Source organism: Eumetopias jubatus, unplaced genomic scaffold (assembly GCF_037043125.1).
Source record: "Eumetopias jubatus isolate StellerSeaLion01/CBP00866 unplaced genomic scaffold, mEumJub1_p1.0 scaffold_14, whole genome shotgun sequence".
NCBI lineage: Eukaryota > Metazoa > Chordata > Mammalia > Carnivora > Otariidae > Eumetopias > Eumetopias jubatus.
This window is the reverse complement of record NW_028274820.1, coordinates 36,960,095-36,978,074: the sequence shown is the minus strand read 5'-3', so window position 1 is coordinate 36,978,074 and position 17,980 is coordinate 36,960,095. Positions and strand designations below refer to the sequence as shown.

Genomic DNA, 17,980 nt, shown 5'->3' with positions numbered 1-17,980 from the left:
AAACAAACTAATTCCAAAGAAGTGTGGACATTTAGTATTTTGTCTCAAAGAAAAAAAATCTTTTTTGGCTTGAGTTTCCATTAATAAGTGTCTATGAAGATATCAATCCTAGAACAGCAGAGCCAGCCAAAGTTAGATTAAATCTCTGAACATTTTATAGAGGTAGTTTAAATATTAAAGCATACTTCCTAACTAAGTTATGAGCTGTTCTCTCATTCATTTAACAAATATTTATTAAGCACCTACCATGCAGAAGGAATTATTACAAGGTGTGGGATACATCAATGACTCAGATGGACAAAATCCCCACCATTACCAAGCTTTAAGTCTTTCATAAAAGGCAGACAATAAAGCAAACAAAACAAAGTCCCCTACAAATATATATAGTCTTGTTTTTTTATTTTATACATATACAGTTTTACATATGTAAAACAGACACTATTAAGTAAGACAGAAAAAAAATGAAGCAGGAAATTAGTGTACAGACTTCTAAAGAACAATTATAATTTAAATTGGGTGATCAGTATAGGCCTCATGAGAACATGATATCTGCATAAAGACCCAAAGCATGTTGGGCATGTAAATATCTGGAGAAAGAGCATTCTAGGTAGAAGAAACGATAATGAGAAGTCTTTGAAGCAGGAGGATTCTGATGCTCTGAGGATCTCAAGGAGAATGTGTGGTGTGAGAATAGTGACAGGCAAGTCATAGGAGATAAAGTCCAAGTGATAACAAGGAACCATCATGAAGGACTGAGTAAGGCATTGTTAGGACAGAAGAGCACTGGACTAACATGATCAGTCTTAAATTTTAATAGCAAATTTAAAAATTTTAAAAGCAAAGTTGTGGAAATGAATTGAGAACAGACTTTAGGAAAGAGTTAGTGTAGAAACAGGGAGATCAGTTGTTGTAGTAACCCAGGTGAGAGATGATGATGGGCAGGGAGCTAGTGAGAAGTGGTCCAGTTTAGATGTATTTTGAAGGCAGAGATAACAGGATTTCTTGATAGACTGGAAGTGAAGTAGGAGAGAAAGAAGAGTCATCTCAGATGGAGATGGCTGGAGAAGGAGCAAATTTCCAGGAAAAGATCCAGAGTTCTATTTTGGACACAGTGAATCTGAGTATTAGACAACTAGGTGGAGAAAGTCCAGCCATGACTGGAATGATCATATCTTATATTTCTTGGGTATGCCCCACATCAAAGTAGTAAAGACCAGGCATGTGATAAATAACAAATACATGTACACTCTCTGATTTAATCCAACAGATTAACAACAACCAGAATCTTTATAATATAAAGGTGTAAGTAAAATCTCTATAATAGAATGTCTTTGGTTTATAACAGCATTTACTTCAGACATTTCAAAGAATTATCTTTTGTTCTTATTTCTTGATAATGTGGCATCCTGTCTCTTTCAAGCAACTTCGCTTAAGTTACATTTTCTACTGAAAAACAATCATGCTATGATTGTTACTAAGCTATAAATACTGCTGAATGAAACTGTAAATGGATGGGTACCTTGGCTGAACTGTGGATACAGTGACAGCTTGAAGCCTTTCCTGCAAACAGTGGATCTCTGCCCCATAGTTTTCTTCAGTTTCTTTCAATTGTTGCTGCAAAGAGGATATGAGATTTTCTAATTCTTGAACTTGTCCTTCAAGTTTAATTTTTTCAGAATTTTGCAGAGTAGATAACTTGCTTTTATGACAGACATCTAAGTTATAGGAAGAAAAGAAAATACACATTTCAATGCAAATTTCTTACTGAGGGGCGCCTGGGTGGCTCAGTCGTTAACTGTCTGCCTTCAGCTCGGGTCGTGATCCCAGGGTCCTGGGATTGAGCCCCACATCGGGTTTTCTGCTCAGTAGGGAGCCTGCTTCTCCCTCTCCCACTCCCCCTGCTTGTGTTCCCTCTCTGTCTCTCTCTGTCAAATAAATAAATAAAATCTTATAAAAAACACCCCAAAAACAAAAAAAACCCCCACAAATTTCTTACTGAAAAACCACACTTTTGTGTGTGCAGAGATTATTCATTCTCTTTTGAAAAAATAATGTTTTAGTAGTAATAAGTTTCAATTTAGACTCATTTTGACTGATGAAAACAAAAAAATGAATAGTGCAATTCAAGATCATTTCTTCTATCTTCATGTTTGTAGTGAATGCACCAATAGCATGTCTTTAAACAGAAAACAATTGTGACTCACAGAACAAGTGAAAAGGGGTCAAAGAGAGGAGTAGTCCACACCTTCTACTTTGAGAATGAGCAAATTGAGACCAGAGGGATTAAAGTGAAATGCCCAAGACCACTAGGTTGTCTCAAATTTTAAAGTAAAAAAATCAAATGACCAAATATTTGACATAAAAACACTACACCGTGGTAGATAATCAAAATTTACCAAAGTCTTGCAAACTGATCATCTGAGAGGCTGATAAAAACTCTGTTTCCTCTTTTGGTAGGTTTCCTTCTACAAACGCAAGTTTCACATTATCTGTCTGCTGTCCCTGAATCTATTGAAAATAACAGAAAAGGAGTGACATAAATATATGATCCAGCATTTTGAAAACTGTATTAAAGCAGCTTTACACTGTAAATGTTTTCATTCAAAATCACTCAGAATTCTAACACTGATACAAATATTTTCCCTTCCAACTTATTTTTTGCTTTCTTCTGACAGTGATTCACATTCCCTTTACAGCACTGCAATTATATTAGCAGGTATATTGTTCAGTCACACCCAGAAATTCATTTTAATAGAAAAACAAAAACTGCACAGAATTTCGGTATAAAGCTCATATAATATTTATAATGTGACTTGGTCTTTGGAATTTCAACTCATACCCAGTAAATTATATGTTTATTAATACTTTATAAAGTATTCTACCTGAGTGGCGCCTGAGTGGCTCAGTCGTTAAGTGTCTGCCTTCGGCTCAGGTCATAATCCCAGGGTCCTGGGATTGAGCCCCCGCATCGGGCTCCCTGCTTAGCTGGGAGCCTGCTTCTCTCTCTCCCAGTCCCCCTGCTTGTGTTCCCTCTCTAGCTGTCTCTCTCTCTCTCCCTCCGTCAAATAATAAATAAAATCTTTCAAAAAAAAATCAAGCTTCCTTTAAAAAAAATACTTGATAATATAACTTTATGAATCTCTGGCTATAACCTATGTACCTCCAGGAAACTGACAATTGGTATGCTGTTCTTTACACAAAAGTAAGGAAAATAATGAAAACAGATAAATCTCATGTTGTTTCCTTACTATTAAAATTAGGCAGCAATTTGTCAGATGCATATGTTTATTAATTTAGTTATTCATCAGATACTTAATAATCATCTACTACATGACTAGCACTGTGACAAGGGAAACTAAGACAAAAATCAGTAAAAAAAAAAAAAAAATGGTTTATCTGCCCTCACGGAATTTATCAACTAGCGGGGGAAATAAAATTAAACAATTAGAGGGGCACCTGGGTGGCTCAGTCGGTTAAGTGTCCGACTCTTACTTTCAGCTCAGGCCATGATCTCAGGATCATGAGATCCAGCCCCATGTCAGGCTACGCCCTGGATGTGGAGCCTGTTTGGGACTCTCTCTCCCCCTCTGCCCCCCGCCCCCCCCCACCACCTGCATCATCCCTCTCTCCGTCTCTTAACAAAAACAAGAAGCACTAAACTATAATTTACTTTAAGGGCAATAGCAGAAAGACTGATGTGTGTAATTACAGAGTAAGTCAAACTTGACTTGGGCCTCAATTGTTTTGGGCAATGATTAGGAAAACCTCTAAGGAAGAAAGAGTAAGCATTTGTGAAAGAACAGCCATCCTATAACTACTGAAAACAATGATCTTGTAGAGGGGTTTAATTTGGATAAGGATGAGGGAAGATCACTAGAAATAAGAAAGATCTAGACTACAAAGCACTTTAAAAGCAAGAGGAAAGAGTCTGGACTTGCTATACTAGATGAACAAAAGATACCACAAAAAGCAGGTGAGCAACAGGATAAAAGCTATTTCTGATGAAGGCTATTTCAGTTGGTTATTACTCTTAACAAGTCCTCTACCCCATGCCTAACTGCCTGAGTACATTTCAACAGAGGATGTTGCCTCTTACTTCCCAAAGAAAATAAAGCCCATCAGGTAAATTCTTCACTTTCCAGCCTAACCTTTCTATTCCTTCACTTAATTCATTCAGCAAACATTTATTAAGCCTTTACCATGTGCATAACCAAGCACCATGCTAAGAAGAGGAAATAAAAATAAAGAGAAGACTCTCACTCTGAAAGGCTTAAAAGCTAGGAAAAGAGTAAATAAATAAATATAATAACAAGAAAAGTAATAAATGCAAATTTGTACAAGGAGCTATGGGAACAGGGAAAAAAGACGGGGGTCATGGAATATTTAAAATAACAGAAAAAGATAAGTGCAATAAACAAAGGCTTGTACAGATGATAAGAAAATAGAGGAAGAAATGCCGAAGTCTAGAAAGGTAAGGAGGACACAAAGGAAGTAACATTCGAACCAACGAGTAGATCAAGTAGGAACACACCAAGCAGACTGGAGGTAGATGCGCAGTGTTCAGCAGAAAAAACAACATGCAATAAGGGTGTGAAAGATCAGGGTGCATTTGGGACACTCTAAGTATTTCAGTAGGGCTAAAATGAGGAGGAGGCTTAGAAGATGAAGCTAACAGGTTAGGCAATGATGTATGGTAGTGCCGAGTGTGATCCCAACCAACCTCTGGGATACCTCTGTGGTTGTAGCTACCTTACTGGGTTAAAACATGAAATTCATTTTTTCACTTTTTTTTTTTTTTCTGGGGAGAGCTAAAGAAGTTAGTGCGGGTGTTTGTGTTCCAGATTAAGCTTCCCACATTCTGGCACTGGGGAAGGGAGGTGGGTGTCTCATCAAAGCAAACTGTTCCCCACTCACCGTCCTAAAAGGAAAGAGGCAAAATGACAAATCACTCACTCACTCACAAATCTGTCACTGTGGATTACTTACTATAAGCCCTCCTACGCTAATAGCTTCAACTGTGTACTGACATAGGAAAAGCAGTATCTTTAAAAGAAAGAAAACAAGGAAGTAAGAAAACAGAAAGGAAATCTGACAAGAATTCACTGCTGTTAACGAACTTGAATTTAAATAAAAACTTGGGGGAAAAAAAAAGAAATCCCCGCTGACTTTTGCCAAAGAAAGCATAGTGAAGTGTAAGTCAAGAGCTTGCTTACAATGGGGAGTAGAGAGAGAAGAGATCGGAAGTTCGGGCTGTAGTTTATTCTTTCCTTTGAAGAAGGAGACAATGAAGGAGAAAGAGACCACAAAGGAAGATGCAGGATTGAGGACTGGTTATGTTCTAAATAGGAGAGATGTGAGGAATGTGTTAGGGGAAAGGACAGAAACAGAGAAAAAACAGAGACAAAGGAGCTGAAATCACAGGAGAGAGGGAAGGTTATCAATCTTACAGAAGGTAGAAGGGGATACTAACAAAAGCACAGGAAATAAAATAACCTTGGTTATGAAAAGGAGTAACATCTTCTCAGACAGAAGGAAAATAAATTAGGGTATTCAAAGATTTAAAGAAATACTTAAGGTCTAGAGGCAGCAGGCTGAGATAATTTATAACTGATAGCTCTGATACTTGCAGAGAAATAAGAGATAAGGCCAACTGGAAAGACAAAAAGGGGAGTAGAAGTGGAATATATGACTTGAGGAGAAGTTGTGAAGTTGGGAAATACTGAAGGGACCATGAGAGGATAAATGACCAGAACTGTCAAGTGATCCACAGGGTCCAGCTAATGTCAGACCATGATTATGTAGTGTCACCAAACCACATGCACATCTAATTTTCTTAGCAGCCCTCAGAAACCCAAGTATGAGTAAGAGAAAAAGGTTCCCTGGAAGCAGGATGAGGGCAGCAGAAAAACAAAAAATCCAAACTGCTAAGATTACTGGTAAGGAAATGGTATGATGATTCTGAATAGGGTTCAACATTTTGCCTATGAAGGGAAATAGAAAAGTAATTATTGTAGGGAAATGTAGAGTTAAAGGATTCTTTAACCCTCCCTCCTACAAAGTCATCTGTAAGATACTGGGGTGGGTTCATAAGTTTTAGAAAAGGCAAGATAAAGTTTGTTTACTTGCACAAGAAGAGAAAGAGAAAAGGAATGAGGGAAAGGGGGAAGGAAAAATAGGGGAAAACAGAAGGTAAGAAAGAGGGAGGGGAAGAGAAAGAAAAAGACAAGAATTTCAGCTAGAGCATCCCTCATCACTGATAGAACTTTCACTCCCTATCAGTTAAATCTTTTAAATCCACCCAATTTAATACAATGACATCAAAAGTATCGCAAATAAACAGACATAGAGATCCTTCTGGATTTTTTTTCTACAACATGAAGATTACAATTTATCTTTGCCAATTATGCTGTTAATCTTCCTGATACAGTTAATAAATTATACTATGCAATCTATACTCTGAGTTTTATACTCACACATTTCTAAAACAACTACTTGAAAGAAATTTGACATATATAACACGTTAGCTATGTTCTAAACAACTACACTAATTCCATTTTTCTCTAAAACAGACAGACCCACTACTTTAAAACTGTTAAATGTAAAATTAAATACAACTGTTTCACCAAGTTTACAATCTGACATTTTATGTTTATTTTATCAGGATTTCCAAAACTCTCTAAAGGGGTAAATAAATATTCAACTTGCAGAAATTCCTTTAGCTCATTGATACTATAAATATGTCACTTTTCCCTCATCTTTATCATGTTCACTTATTTTAGAATTCCTGGTGAAGCTTACAAAACAGCACATAAGGGCGCCTGGGTGGCTCAGTTGGTTAAGCGACTGCCTTCGGCTCAGGTCATGATCCTGGAGTCCCGGGATCGAGTCCCACATCGGGCTCCCTGCTCAGCAGAGAGTCTGCTTCTCCTTCTCACCCTCCTCCCTCTCATGCTCTCTGTCTCTCATTCTCTCTCTCAAATAAATAAAATCTTTAAAAAAAAAAAAGCACATAATACAATAAATGAAAACATAATACATTTTCCATTTCACAGACCTTACTTAATCGTGTTTGAAGTACCAAGAGTTTGTTGTATTCTTCTGTTACTTTGCTGAGAAGAGTTTGCATATTTTCTTGCAAGTCTAGATGATAAACAATTATAATAATTTCATTTTATAGTAAAAGTCTGCTTCTTTCAATAAGTATTATTTATCTATTCATAACTTTAGAAAATTGCCTGCTAGAAGTAAATTTCATATATTTAGTTACCAAAAAGTTCAATCTCATTAATGTAAAAGACCTGCTACAAAGATAACTTGATGATTTCATATTAAAATATGTTAATGTATTTTGGTATTCATTAATTTGTATACATTTTGTTCATTATTCATATAAATGGACAGGGGTAGAAAACATTTTACCTCTAAAAAAATTGAGATAATAATTTGTAAAAATAAACTAATATAGGATTCTTATTAAGAAAGATAATGTAGGTCTTCTTATTCTTTAAAAAAATAAATCACTGACATAAATGTATTTAATAAATACAGTAACTTTGAAAGGTTTGGATCTATGGTGTAAAATTAAGGAAAGAATTATGAACAAGGAAAAACATGGGAGTAGAGGAATAAAGGATAAAGAGACAAGGAACTTGCAGACATCTTTGGTTCTCTTTATATCACAATTATTGCATTACAAAAATAAAAATCTGTATTAAATATAAGATTTCATGAATCCAAAAAGATATTAAGTGACTGAATCATGATTTAAAGTGAAAGTTCATCATTAAATGACTTAAGAAGATAATGTGGTCAGATTTTATTACCTTGAACTTCATATCTATAATCTTGCAATTCTAGTTCTTGATTTTCAGAGGTGTGAACATCAGAACTCTCTCTCTCTTCTACATTTACTTCACATTTTAAAGCAGGAGTATAATGTTCACCAAGGACATTGCAAAACGTCTATTAACAACAAAATTAGGTATTTTACAGAATTAAAATGTTGATGTCTGCCTTTGAAAATCATTAAACATTATTTTCCTAAATGCAAAAGACAGTCAAAATGGCAGAGAAAAATCAGTAAGAAAACACTCTTCCATGCACCCTATCAGTCTGCAAAAGAAACAGCCAAGTCTAAATCTTTCTCTCTTTATATAGGACATGAAATTCTTCTCACAGCAGGAAAATATTGACAATCTTAATTGCACAAAACTATTTTTTCTGCTTCTAATAATGAATATAGCTTGTACTCTAATCTACCATTTTCTAGCTTCAATCCTAGATTGACGATATCTCTGTAATGTTAACTACCCTTGAAAAAACACCAGAAAACAAGGACAGAAGTTAAAAAGTGATGAGCCCTATAGGGGCGCCTGGCGGGCTCAGCTGGTAGAGCATGTGACTCTTGATCTCGGGGTCACGAGGTCAAGCCCCATGTTGGGCATAGAGCTTACCTTGGGGAAAAAAAAAAGGTGACGAGAAAGTAGTCTATGAATTCTACAGAAGTTATAATATATGGAGGTGCCTGGGTGGCTCACTCGGGTAAACATCTGATTCTGGATTTTGGCTCAGGATGTGATCTCAGGGTCATGATATGGAGCCCCAGGTTGGGCTCCATGCTCAGCAGGGAGTCTACATGAGATTTTCTCCCTCTCCCTCTGCCCCTCCCCCTGCTTCACACACTCACTTGCTTTCTCTTAAATAAATCTTTAAAAGAAATTATATGACGTAGATTATATCCATATACTTTTCTGTAACACAAAGGTAAGTATTCTGTGCTTTATACATACACATTAAAAATATCTGACACATTATCTTGGTTTTTCAACTGAGCAACAAACAATTCTACCATCATTTAAAAACAATACATGACCCACAATCATTTGAGAAGCCCTCAAAATAAGACTCACCTTTGCCCCACATACAACTGGAAACAACTTCTAGACTTAAAAACCAAATTGATTATTGCTATTTCTTGAGATTTGCTTAAAAGTTAAACCATACTGTCAATGAATAATTGAATTTATTAAATTTTCAGCACAGTTCCTAAGATGAAATTTTATCATGTTAGAACTTGCAGAAAACCCATTTACAGATGAAGAAACAGACTCAAAAAGATGAAGTAACTAGTCCATGGCAACATCAACAATTAGTGACAAAACCAGGTTTCATGAAGAATCCCAGAGGACCCCTCTATTAGAACAAGCTGATTTGTATTTCAACTTGAGATTAGTGATCAGATCAGGTAAAGACAATAACAAAAGGAAAGAACATATAATGTCAGCTTATAAATGAACTACTGTGACTTGGGCCCTCTTTCCATTATTTACTATCAACAATAGCTATGAAAGGACAATGCCTGAACCCTTTGGCAGAGGTGGAGGTATAGACTGCTGAGTAGCTGAATGAAGAGAGACCTTAAGTGTGGTTATTTCTCACTCTTTGAGGTTTTTTGCAAAACATTTTTTGAACAATATTATGGGAAATCAGAATCAGGGGCACCTGGGTGGCTGAGCTGGTTAAGTGTCCAACTGTTGGTTTCAGCTCAGGTCATGATCTCAGGGTCATGATATCGGGCCCTGGGTTGGGCTTCCTGCTCCGTGCAGTCTGCTGAAGATTCTCTCTCTCTCCCCCCCACCCCCGGTCTCTCCCTCACTCTCAAATAAACAAAATCTTAAAAAGAAAAAAAAAGAATCAGTAAGGTAGCTCTACCTGTCCCAACTAATACCACCCTCTTCCCCCTTCAATTTATAAATACAAAAGCCTGGGAGAGAGATCAGGGACAAGCCAAAGCATGTATTTTAAATTCTGAACTATTTCAAATATGCAGAAAAAAATAATTACCTACCTTAAACAAATAGTAATATTTTGTCATATTATCTCCATGTTTTTTTAAAGAAATTGAACATTACATAGAGATTTGAAGCTCTCTGTTTTAAGTATTGCCTACCCATTTTCTTCACCTTTCTCCTTACCCAAAGGTAATTATTCTAGCATACAGGCTATGTATGTTTTTCTTTTGAGATTTATTGATATTAATACAGATATCAAACACTGCTAAATGGAGTTCCACTGCATGGAGGTAACACAATTTATTTATCACCTTTATTCAGAGTAATCTGAGTTGTTTCCCATTTTTAACTTAAAGACACTTTAGCAATGAACAGATCTGGTTGTGCACAAATGCTTGGGCTATGGGATGTATATAACTTCAAAAACAGACCTTGCCAATCTGCTTCTCAAGGTAGTACTTTCCCACTAGCAGTATATAAGAGCTTCTATTTCACCCCATCTTCACAAATATAATTATACCTGGCATAATTAGGGTTTTTAGTTTTTGGCAATCTAAACTGTGAAACTGTATCTCACTGGTCTTGTGCAACCTCCCCAAATTAGTAATCAGACACACTCAACCACTAAGTGGGCAAGGGCAGGAAACAGACCTGTCTGGGGTTCTATTGGTCCACTCTTTTTTTTTTTTGTATTAGGTATACCTTTTGTCTGTTTTACTGCTAAGATAATTTACTTCAATTTCTTTTGTTTCAAAAGATTATCAGGAAACATTTAAATGTTCATTTTAAACTTAAAAACTCAGGAATATTTTCTAAGTGCAGTTCTGAAGTATAGCATTTCTTGTCTAAAAGTACTTTTTAACCAATATCTTACCTGTGTAAAATAAGAACATTCTTCAGACACTGCCTTGCGTAGTTTTCCAATGAGCATTTGTAAAGGCTTCGCTTCACCACCTAATAGAACAGATACCACATTAAACATTTAATTCACATACTTAAGTACTATTATCATATTAAACCTATATCAACTGGAAGCTTCCTTTACAATAAGATTAGTTTTAAATTCTTTATTTCTAAGTTATTTTCCACTGTTCAATGTTAACTGTTTCAGATAATTTGTAAAATTCTGTTTATATCCTACAAACTGGTATAAAGCAGTGACTTACAAATTTTTTATTACTACCCAACATAAGAAATACATCATACATCATAACCTATTTATACATCCATGAAAAACTGAAACAAGAATTTCACAAATCATTATCTGCCCTTTCTACCTGCTATACACTCTGTTGTTTTCTGTTCCCCTATACTTTTATTTATTTAAAAAAATGCTGGTCATTACTAACTAACTTCATCAAACATTAGCAGACCAATTAACTTGTAGTTGAAAATCACTGGACAGATTCTATCTGAAGAGGATATCAATAAAAACAACACACACTTAACATCTTATTACATTCAAACGCAAAGAACTGCTTTAATGAAAAGTATGATATTCTGATTTAAGTCATTCTTTAAATTCTACTCAGTTAAAAGAGCAATTGGACAAACTTATAACCATCTCATTCTCAAAAGCAGATCTGTCATGGGTAAAAGCCTAGAGATGCCTTGAACAGAGGAAGTCTAGTTCATTGCATGATTAAATAATTATAAAAGTTATCTGCAACTAGTCTTCTATTTCAGGTTCCTTAAATGTTCCTGCTTGCCACAGTGCCATCTTAGTCTTTTGGCTCACACTGCAGTATCCCAGGACATCTCATTCTTTTCTCTGGCCTCATGTGACCTTTTGATTTTCAAATCTTTATCATGAGCCCAAACCTCCCTGTTGTGTTTTGGACTTCTATTTTTAACTACCTTCTAGACAACTCTTTAAATAAAGTCAATAGGTATTTTTAACTCAATATGTACCAAACTGAATTTATTATTTTTCCCACAGATCTGCTCTGCATCCTCTTTGTGACTATAGTCATTTTCAATCCAATTACCCAAGCTAGAAACTTAGGGATCACCTTCAATTTTTCCCCTTTCCTCTTCATATTAACTGCAGACTACAGCCTACCTCTTTTACCTTTTAAACTTAACTGTTACAAATATTATTATTAGCAGAATTACTGCCAAAGTTCCTTAACTGGTCTTCCCATCACTAATCACCTCCCCCACTTTGCCCCACGGTGTTACCTTAAAATTTTACTGTTACTCCCACTACTTAAAATCCCACAGGTCTTATCACCAATAGCATAAGGCCTATACAGGCTTCAGTCAGAGTATGTAAAGCCCTTTCTGATCAAACTCCTATCAATCTTTCCAGCTTTATCCCCCACTACTCTCTCACATAACTTGAACTCTCAATTTTCCAAAATGGATACAATCTCTCAAACTTCTATGTTTAAGACTCAGGAGCCTTCCCTACCCAACCTCCCTCCTCCTGCCTGCTGCCTCACCCCACTTATCCTCCCAGAAATTATGAAACCTTTCTCCTTTCTTCTTCCATTCTTTCTAGTCATTCTTCTATTACAGAAATTGTCCTATTGCTTTCAAATAATTTATTTTTATATTGCTTTCCCACTTGATTGTAACTTCTGGGGGAAAATGATTCAGTGACTTTAGATTTCTCAAGCACTTAAAAAAATGTGCAATGATTATATGAACAAATGAATCCAGGACTGGGGTATACAGTTCTCTTCCTCTATGGGTTCTAAACAAGGACAAAATTATGGAATGGTGAGTGGGCTCTAAGTGATACTTATTTGTTTCATAGTACTTAACGATTTTTTTTAGAAACCATTTACCCAGGGGTGCCTGGGTGGCTCAGTCAGTTAAGCATCTGCCTTCAGCTCGGGTCATGATCTTGGGGTCCTGGGATCGAGACCCGCATCGGGCTCTCTGCTTCTCCCTCTCCCTCTGTACGCTCTTTCAGATAAATAAGTAACATCTTTAAAAAAAAAAAAAGAAAGAAAGAAACCATTTACCTGTTTCTTGTGTTTTTATATTCTGTAGTTCTTGCTGGTGTATTTCCTGAAGTTCCTTTATCTTTTCCTCTTGGGCAGAAATAAGTTCCTCCTTAAGACTACAAAGAGCTTTATCTTTTTCACTTTCCATATATTCACGAACTTGATCCACATGTGTTGAATAAACCAGAGAGAGGCATATACGCTGAGCTTCCATCTGTAGCCTTAAATCATTCTTAAAGTGAATGTACGTACACATTAGAACATTTTTAAATAATTTAAATTTTAAAATAATTTAACTTCTATTTTTTACATATACTGACTACAAGGGGAAAATACATGAAATTATAGTTTAAAACTTCTTGTAAGATAAGTCCAATTTTTTTCTCACTTCATTCTACTGCACCGATCTACCTATCTTTTCCAAGGGAAGTAGCATAATATTGTTATTACCTCAACGTTATGATAAATTTTGATATACGGTATAGCTTAGTATGGCCTCATCTATGATTTTCATTTAAAAATATTTTAAATATAGAGAAATACAAAGAATGTAATAAACACTTATGTACTCATACCCCAATTTACTACAATTTTTTTTTAAAGCTTTTGCACAGCAAAAGAAACAGTCAACAAAACCAAAAGACAACCGACAGAATGGGAGAAGATATTTGCAAATGACATATCAGATAAAGGGCTAGTATCCAAAATCTATAAAGAACTTATCAAACTCAACACCCAAACAACAAATAATCCAATCAAGAAATGGACAGAAGACATGAACAGACATTTTTCCGAAGAAGACATCCAAATGGCCAACAGACACATGAAAAAGTGCTCAACATCACTTGGCATCAGGGAAATCCAAATCAAAACCTCAATGAGATACCACCTCACACCACTCAGAATGGCTAAAATTAACAAGTCAGGAAACGAGAGATGTTGGCGGGGATGCGGAGAAAGGGGAACCCTCGTACTCTGGTGGTGGAAACGCAAGCTGGTGTAGCCACTCTGGAAAACAGTATGGAGGTTCCTCAAAAAGTTGAAAATAGAGCTACCCTACAACCCAGCAATTGCACTACTGGGTATTTACCCCAAAGATACAAATGTAGTGATCCGAAGGGGTACGTGCACCCCGATGTTTATAGCAGCAATGTCCATAATAGCCAAACTATGGAAAGAGCCAAGATGTTCATCGACAAATGGATGGGTAAAGATGTGGTGTGTGGGTGTGTATATATATACACACCCACACACACACATACATACACACAATGGAATATTATGCAGCCATCAAAAGGAATGAAATCTTGCCATTTGCAACAACGGGGATGGAACTGGAGGGTATTATGCTGAGCGAAATAAGTCAATCAGAAAAGACATGTATCATATGATCTCACTGATATGAGGCATTCTTAATCTCAGGAAACAAACTGAGGGTTGCTGGAGTGGTGGGGGTAGGAGGGATGGGGTGGCTAGGTGACAGACATTGGAGAGGGTATGTACTATGGTGAGCGCTGTGAATTGTGTAAGACTGTTGAATCACAGACCTGTACCTCTGAAAGTAATACATTATATGTTAAAAAAAAAAAAAAAGAAAAAGATAGTAGGAAGGGAAAAATGAAAGGGGGGAAATCGGAGGGGGAGATGAACCATGAGAGACTATGGACTCTGAGAAACAAACTAAGGGTTCTAGAGGGGAGGGGAGGTGGTAGGATGGGTTAGCCTGGTGATGGGCACGTATTAAATGGAGCAATGGGTGTTGTATGCAAACAATGAATCATGGAACACTACATCAAAAACTAATGATGTAATATATGGTGATTAACATAACAGAATTTAAAAAAATAAAATAAAATTGTACCATTAAAAAAATAAAAATAAAAATATTTTAAATATAGAGAAATGCAAAGAATAATGTAATAAACACTTATGTACTCATACCCCAATTTAACAAATACAATTATTTTATCTTTTTTCCCATTTCTCTCTACATACATGTTTGGTTTAGAAAGAAAATAAAATTTAATCCACTATGTTCCCATTCCTCCTTCCCCAGAGGCAAACATTATCACAAATTTGCAACAAGTCCACTGCATTTCTTATACTATCACTTTTCAGTACCTATAAACAGTACATTATATTTTATGTTTCTAAGAATTTACATAAATGGTGTAAAATGGTATTTATTTTGCAAATTGTTCTCATTCAAAATACTTCTGAGATCTATCCATGTAGATACAGATTAATTTATTTTAACTGTGGTATAGTATCTATGAATACACGAAAATTTGTCAACTTCCTTCTTGGAGATCAACTGGATTATTTCTAATTTTTTGATATTTCAAAAATACTGCACTAAATTCTTAGAGATATGTCCCTATTCAAATACATTAGTGTTTCCCTAGTAGAGTGGATCTCAACATTTAGCAGGCATCAGAATAACTTGCATTGCTTATTAAAACAGACTGCTGGGCCCTTCCCACAGAGTTTCTGGTTTAGGAAGTCTGGTGTGGGGCCTCCAAATTTGAATTTTACCCTGGTTTCAAGTGCTGCTGATACTGCTAGTCAGGGACCATACTGAGAATCAACTAGAAATACAGCTGCTGGGTCATAGGTAATGTACATTAAATGTATTAAATTTTACCAAGTTATGTTTTATATAATTGTGCCAATTTACATTGATATTAATAGCATATGTGAGTATTCATCTCCCCACACTTTTTATTGTGGGACTCATTTTGCCAATCTGATGGGTATATTACCTTATTGTTATATCAATTTATAAGGTTGAGAGTATCCTTCCATGTTCATTAGCCAATTAGCTTGGTCGTAAGAGCAAAGTATTTCTTAGGGAGTCAGCATTATTTCTAAGCATATTTAGATTGCTCTGAGATGTTATTACTGTATAAATTATCACTCGATTTCTTCTGTGAGCTTCCCTCTACACACACACACACACACACACACACACACACACACACACACACACACACTTTACTCCCCTCTCCACTGACAAAGGGGTTTGTCTTGGTAGTGACAACTGGGAAGGGACTGTTTACAGGTTTGCCTCCCTTTACTTTATATAAATTAATGTCAAGGAGAAGGCATCTGAACATCAATGAAAATGTCTTTAGCAGAGAAAATAAAATTCTTACTGAGAAAATTTGACCATTTTGACAGCTTAAAATTCAGGTCCTCCGTCAATAATGTCTTTTTAAAAAATCTAAATGATCTCTGGCATTTTTAGGAGTAATTAAATTAAAACCACATTATGGTTTTGAAGACAATTCCAGATATTCAACAAAACATTAATAGTTACGCAATTTGAATTTTTAAACTCTATTTAGGTTATTAAAGTGTAAAATATCTTTACATTTGATATAATATCCCCAAAATATGGTGGTTTGACTTAGGATTTTTTGACTTTACATTGTAAAGTGTAAAGGTGATATATACTCAGTAGAAACTACACTTCAAATTTTTAATTTTCATCTCTTCCTGGGCTACGTATGTGGTACGATACTCTCTCATGATGCTGGGCAGCAGTAGGAGCCATAGCCCTGAGTCAGCTACATGACCACGGGGATGACAAACAATAAATTTACAACCATTCTTCCCATTCAAGCATTGTTTTTTACTTTCAGTATAGTATTCAATAAATTACATGAGATACTTAATACTTTATTATAAAATAGGATCTGTGTTAGATGATTTTGCCCAACTATAGGCTGATGTAAGTGTTCTGAGCATGTTTAAGGTAGACTAGGTTAAGCTACAATGTTTAGTAGGTAAGTGCATTAACTTCATTTTCAACTTAAGATTCAATTTACAATAGGTTTATTGTAATGTAACTACATCCTAAGATAGGAATTTATTAGAAATAAAAAGAGAACATTTTTCCAAAGGCTTCCTACTGTATACAGAATAAAATCTCAACTTCTTACATAGTCTGTAAGGTTCTCCAAGATCTTGTCTCTTCTTTCTTTTTCAAACTCTTTTTCTTCCACTCTCCTGCTTTCAAACTCAACTGAACACACCTTCATTCAGTTTCTCAAGCTCACCTATGTTTCCACAATTGCTCTAATTTGCATGTAGTAGGTTCCCTCTTTGTCTTTTAGATCTCAGTTCAAATGTCAATTCCTCCAAAAGACCTTTCCTGATCATCCTATAGAATGCTGGCACGACCACTACCCATCATTCTCTATCACGTTATCTGTTTTATTTTCCCTATAGGACTTACCACTACTTCTAACTACTCTACTCGTTCCCTTGTCTACTCTCTGCCTCCCTCACTAGAATATATTCCTGTTCTCAAAGAGAGCTCTCCTGCTCTCTTGCTTGCCAGTATAATCCTATACCTGGCTAGAGATTCAATAAGTACCTGTTGCATAAATTAAGAAACAAAGTTTTACTTAGCGGCATTATACAAGATACCTAGTGGAATTTTCCAGTTATTTCTAATATCACTATCCACAAACATAAATTGTCAAGAATGATCTATTATAACTCATTATATGCATTCTTTAGTTATAGTTAGAATTAATACTTTTTACCCCTTCAGCTTTACACAGTACTCTGAGAAAATTCTAGGACTTGAGATTTTTTTTTTCAAGGAAATACAGTGTTGTAACAACTGAATAAGTATAAAGTAGTGAAAAATTTAAGTGTTAATTTTTAGTTGTGGAACTTTGAAAATACCAATATAAAACAAAATGCTGAAACCAAGCTTTGAAATTACAACAAAATATTACAAAGTACTTTCTTAAAGTTCAGATTCTCAACAGTTATTGAAACTCTTGCCTTTCCAAAGTGAAACCATTCCTATGTTTTTATTTCCTTAATAGAATATATAACATAAATTAACTGAAAGAAAGGCAACAGTGTTTAAGAAAAAATAGATAAAAGCAATGACAGCTGGGATGCCTGGATGGCTCTGTCAGTTAAGCGTCTGCCTTCGGCTCAGGTCAGGATCCAGATCCTGGGATGGAGTCCCACCTCTGGCTCCCTACTCAGCGGGGAGCCTGTTTCTCCCTCTGCCTGCCACTCCCCCTGCTTTTGTTCACTTGTGCTCTCTCCCTCTCTCTGACAAATAAATAAATAACATCTTAAAAAAAAAAAGCAATGATAGCTGATAGGCCCAAATGAGAATTACATCATAGGGTTCATTTTTATTCTCTTATTTGTGTTTTAGGAAGATGAAAACATCTTTTGTATGAATTGTGCATTTTCACTATG

The 17,980-nt window shown here is 35.7% G+C and overlaps 1 protein-coding gene across 4 annotated transcripts in view; it reads right to left on the bottom strand.

Moving 5' to 3' along the window:
* AKAP9 (A-kinase anchoring protein 9) overlaps nt 1-17,980 on the bottom strand; it is a 155,430-nt gene that overhangs the window by 89,456 nt on the left and 47,994 nt on the right. For all 4 annotated transcript variants that reach the window (XM_028117920.2, XM_088018581.1, XM_088018583.1 and 1 more), the window contains 6 exons: nt 12,764-12,977; nt 10,666-10,745; nt 7,824-7,962; nt 7,055-7,140; nt 2,397-2,508; nt 1,520-1,715 (listed from right to left, as the gene is read on the bottom strand). In XM_028117920.2, coding sequence (XP_027973721.1) covers nt 1,520-1,715; nt 2,397-2,508; nt 7,055-7,140; nt 7,824-7,962; nt 10,666-10,745; nt 12,764-12,977 — 827 coding nt within the window. The remainder of the gene's footprint in view (nt 1-1,519; nt 1,716-2,396; nt 2,509-7,054; nt 7,141-7,823; nt 7,963-10,665; nt 10,746-12,763; nt 12,978-17,980) is intronic.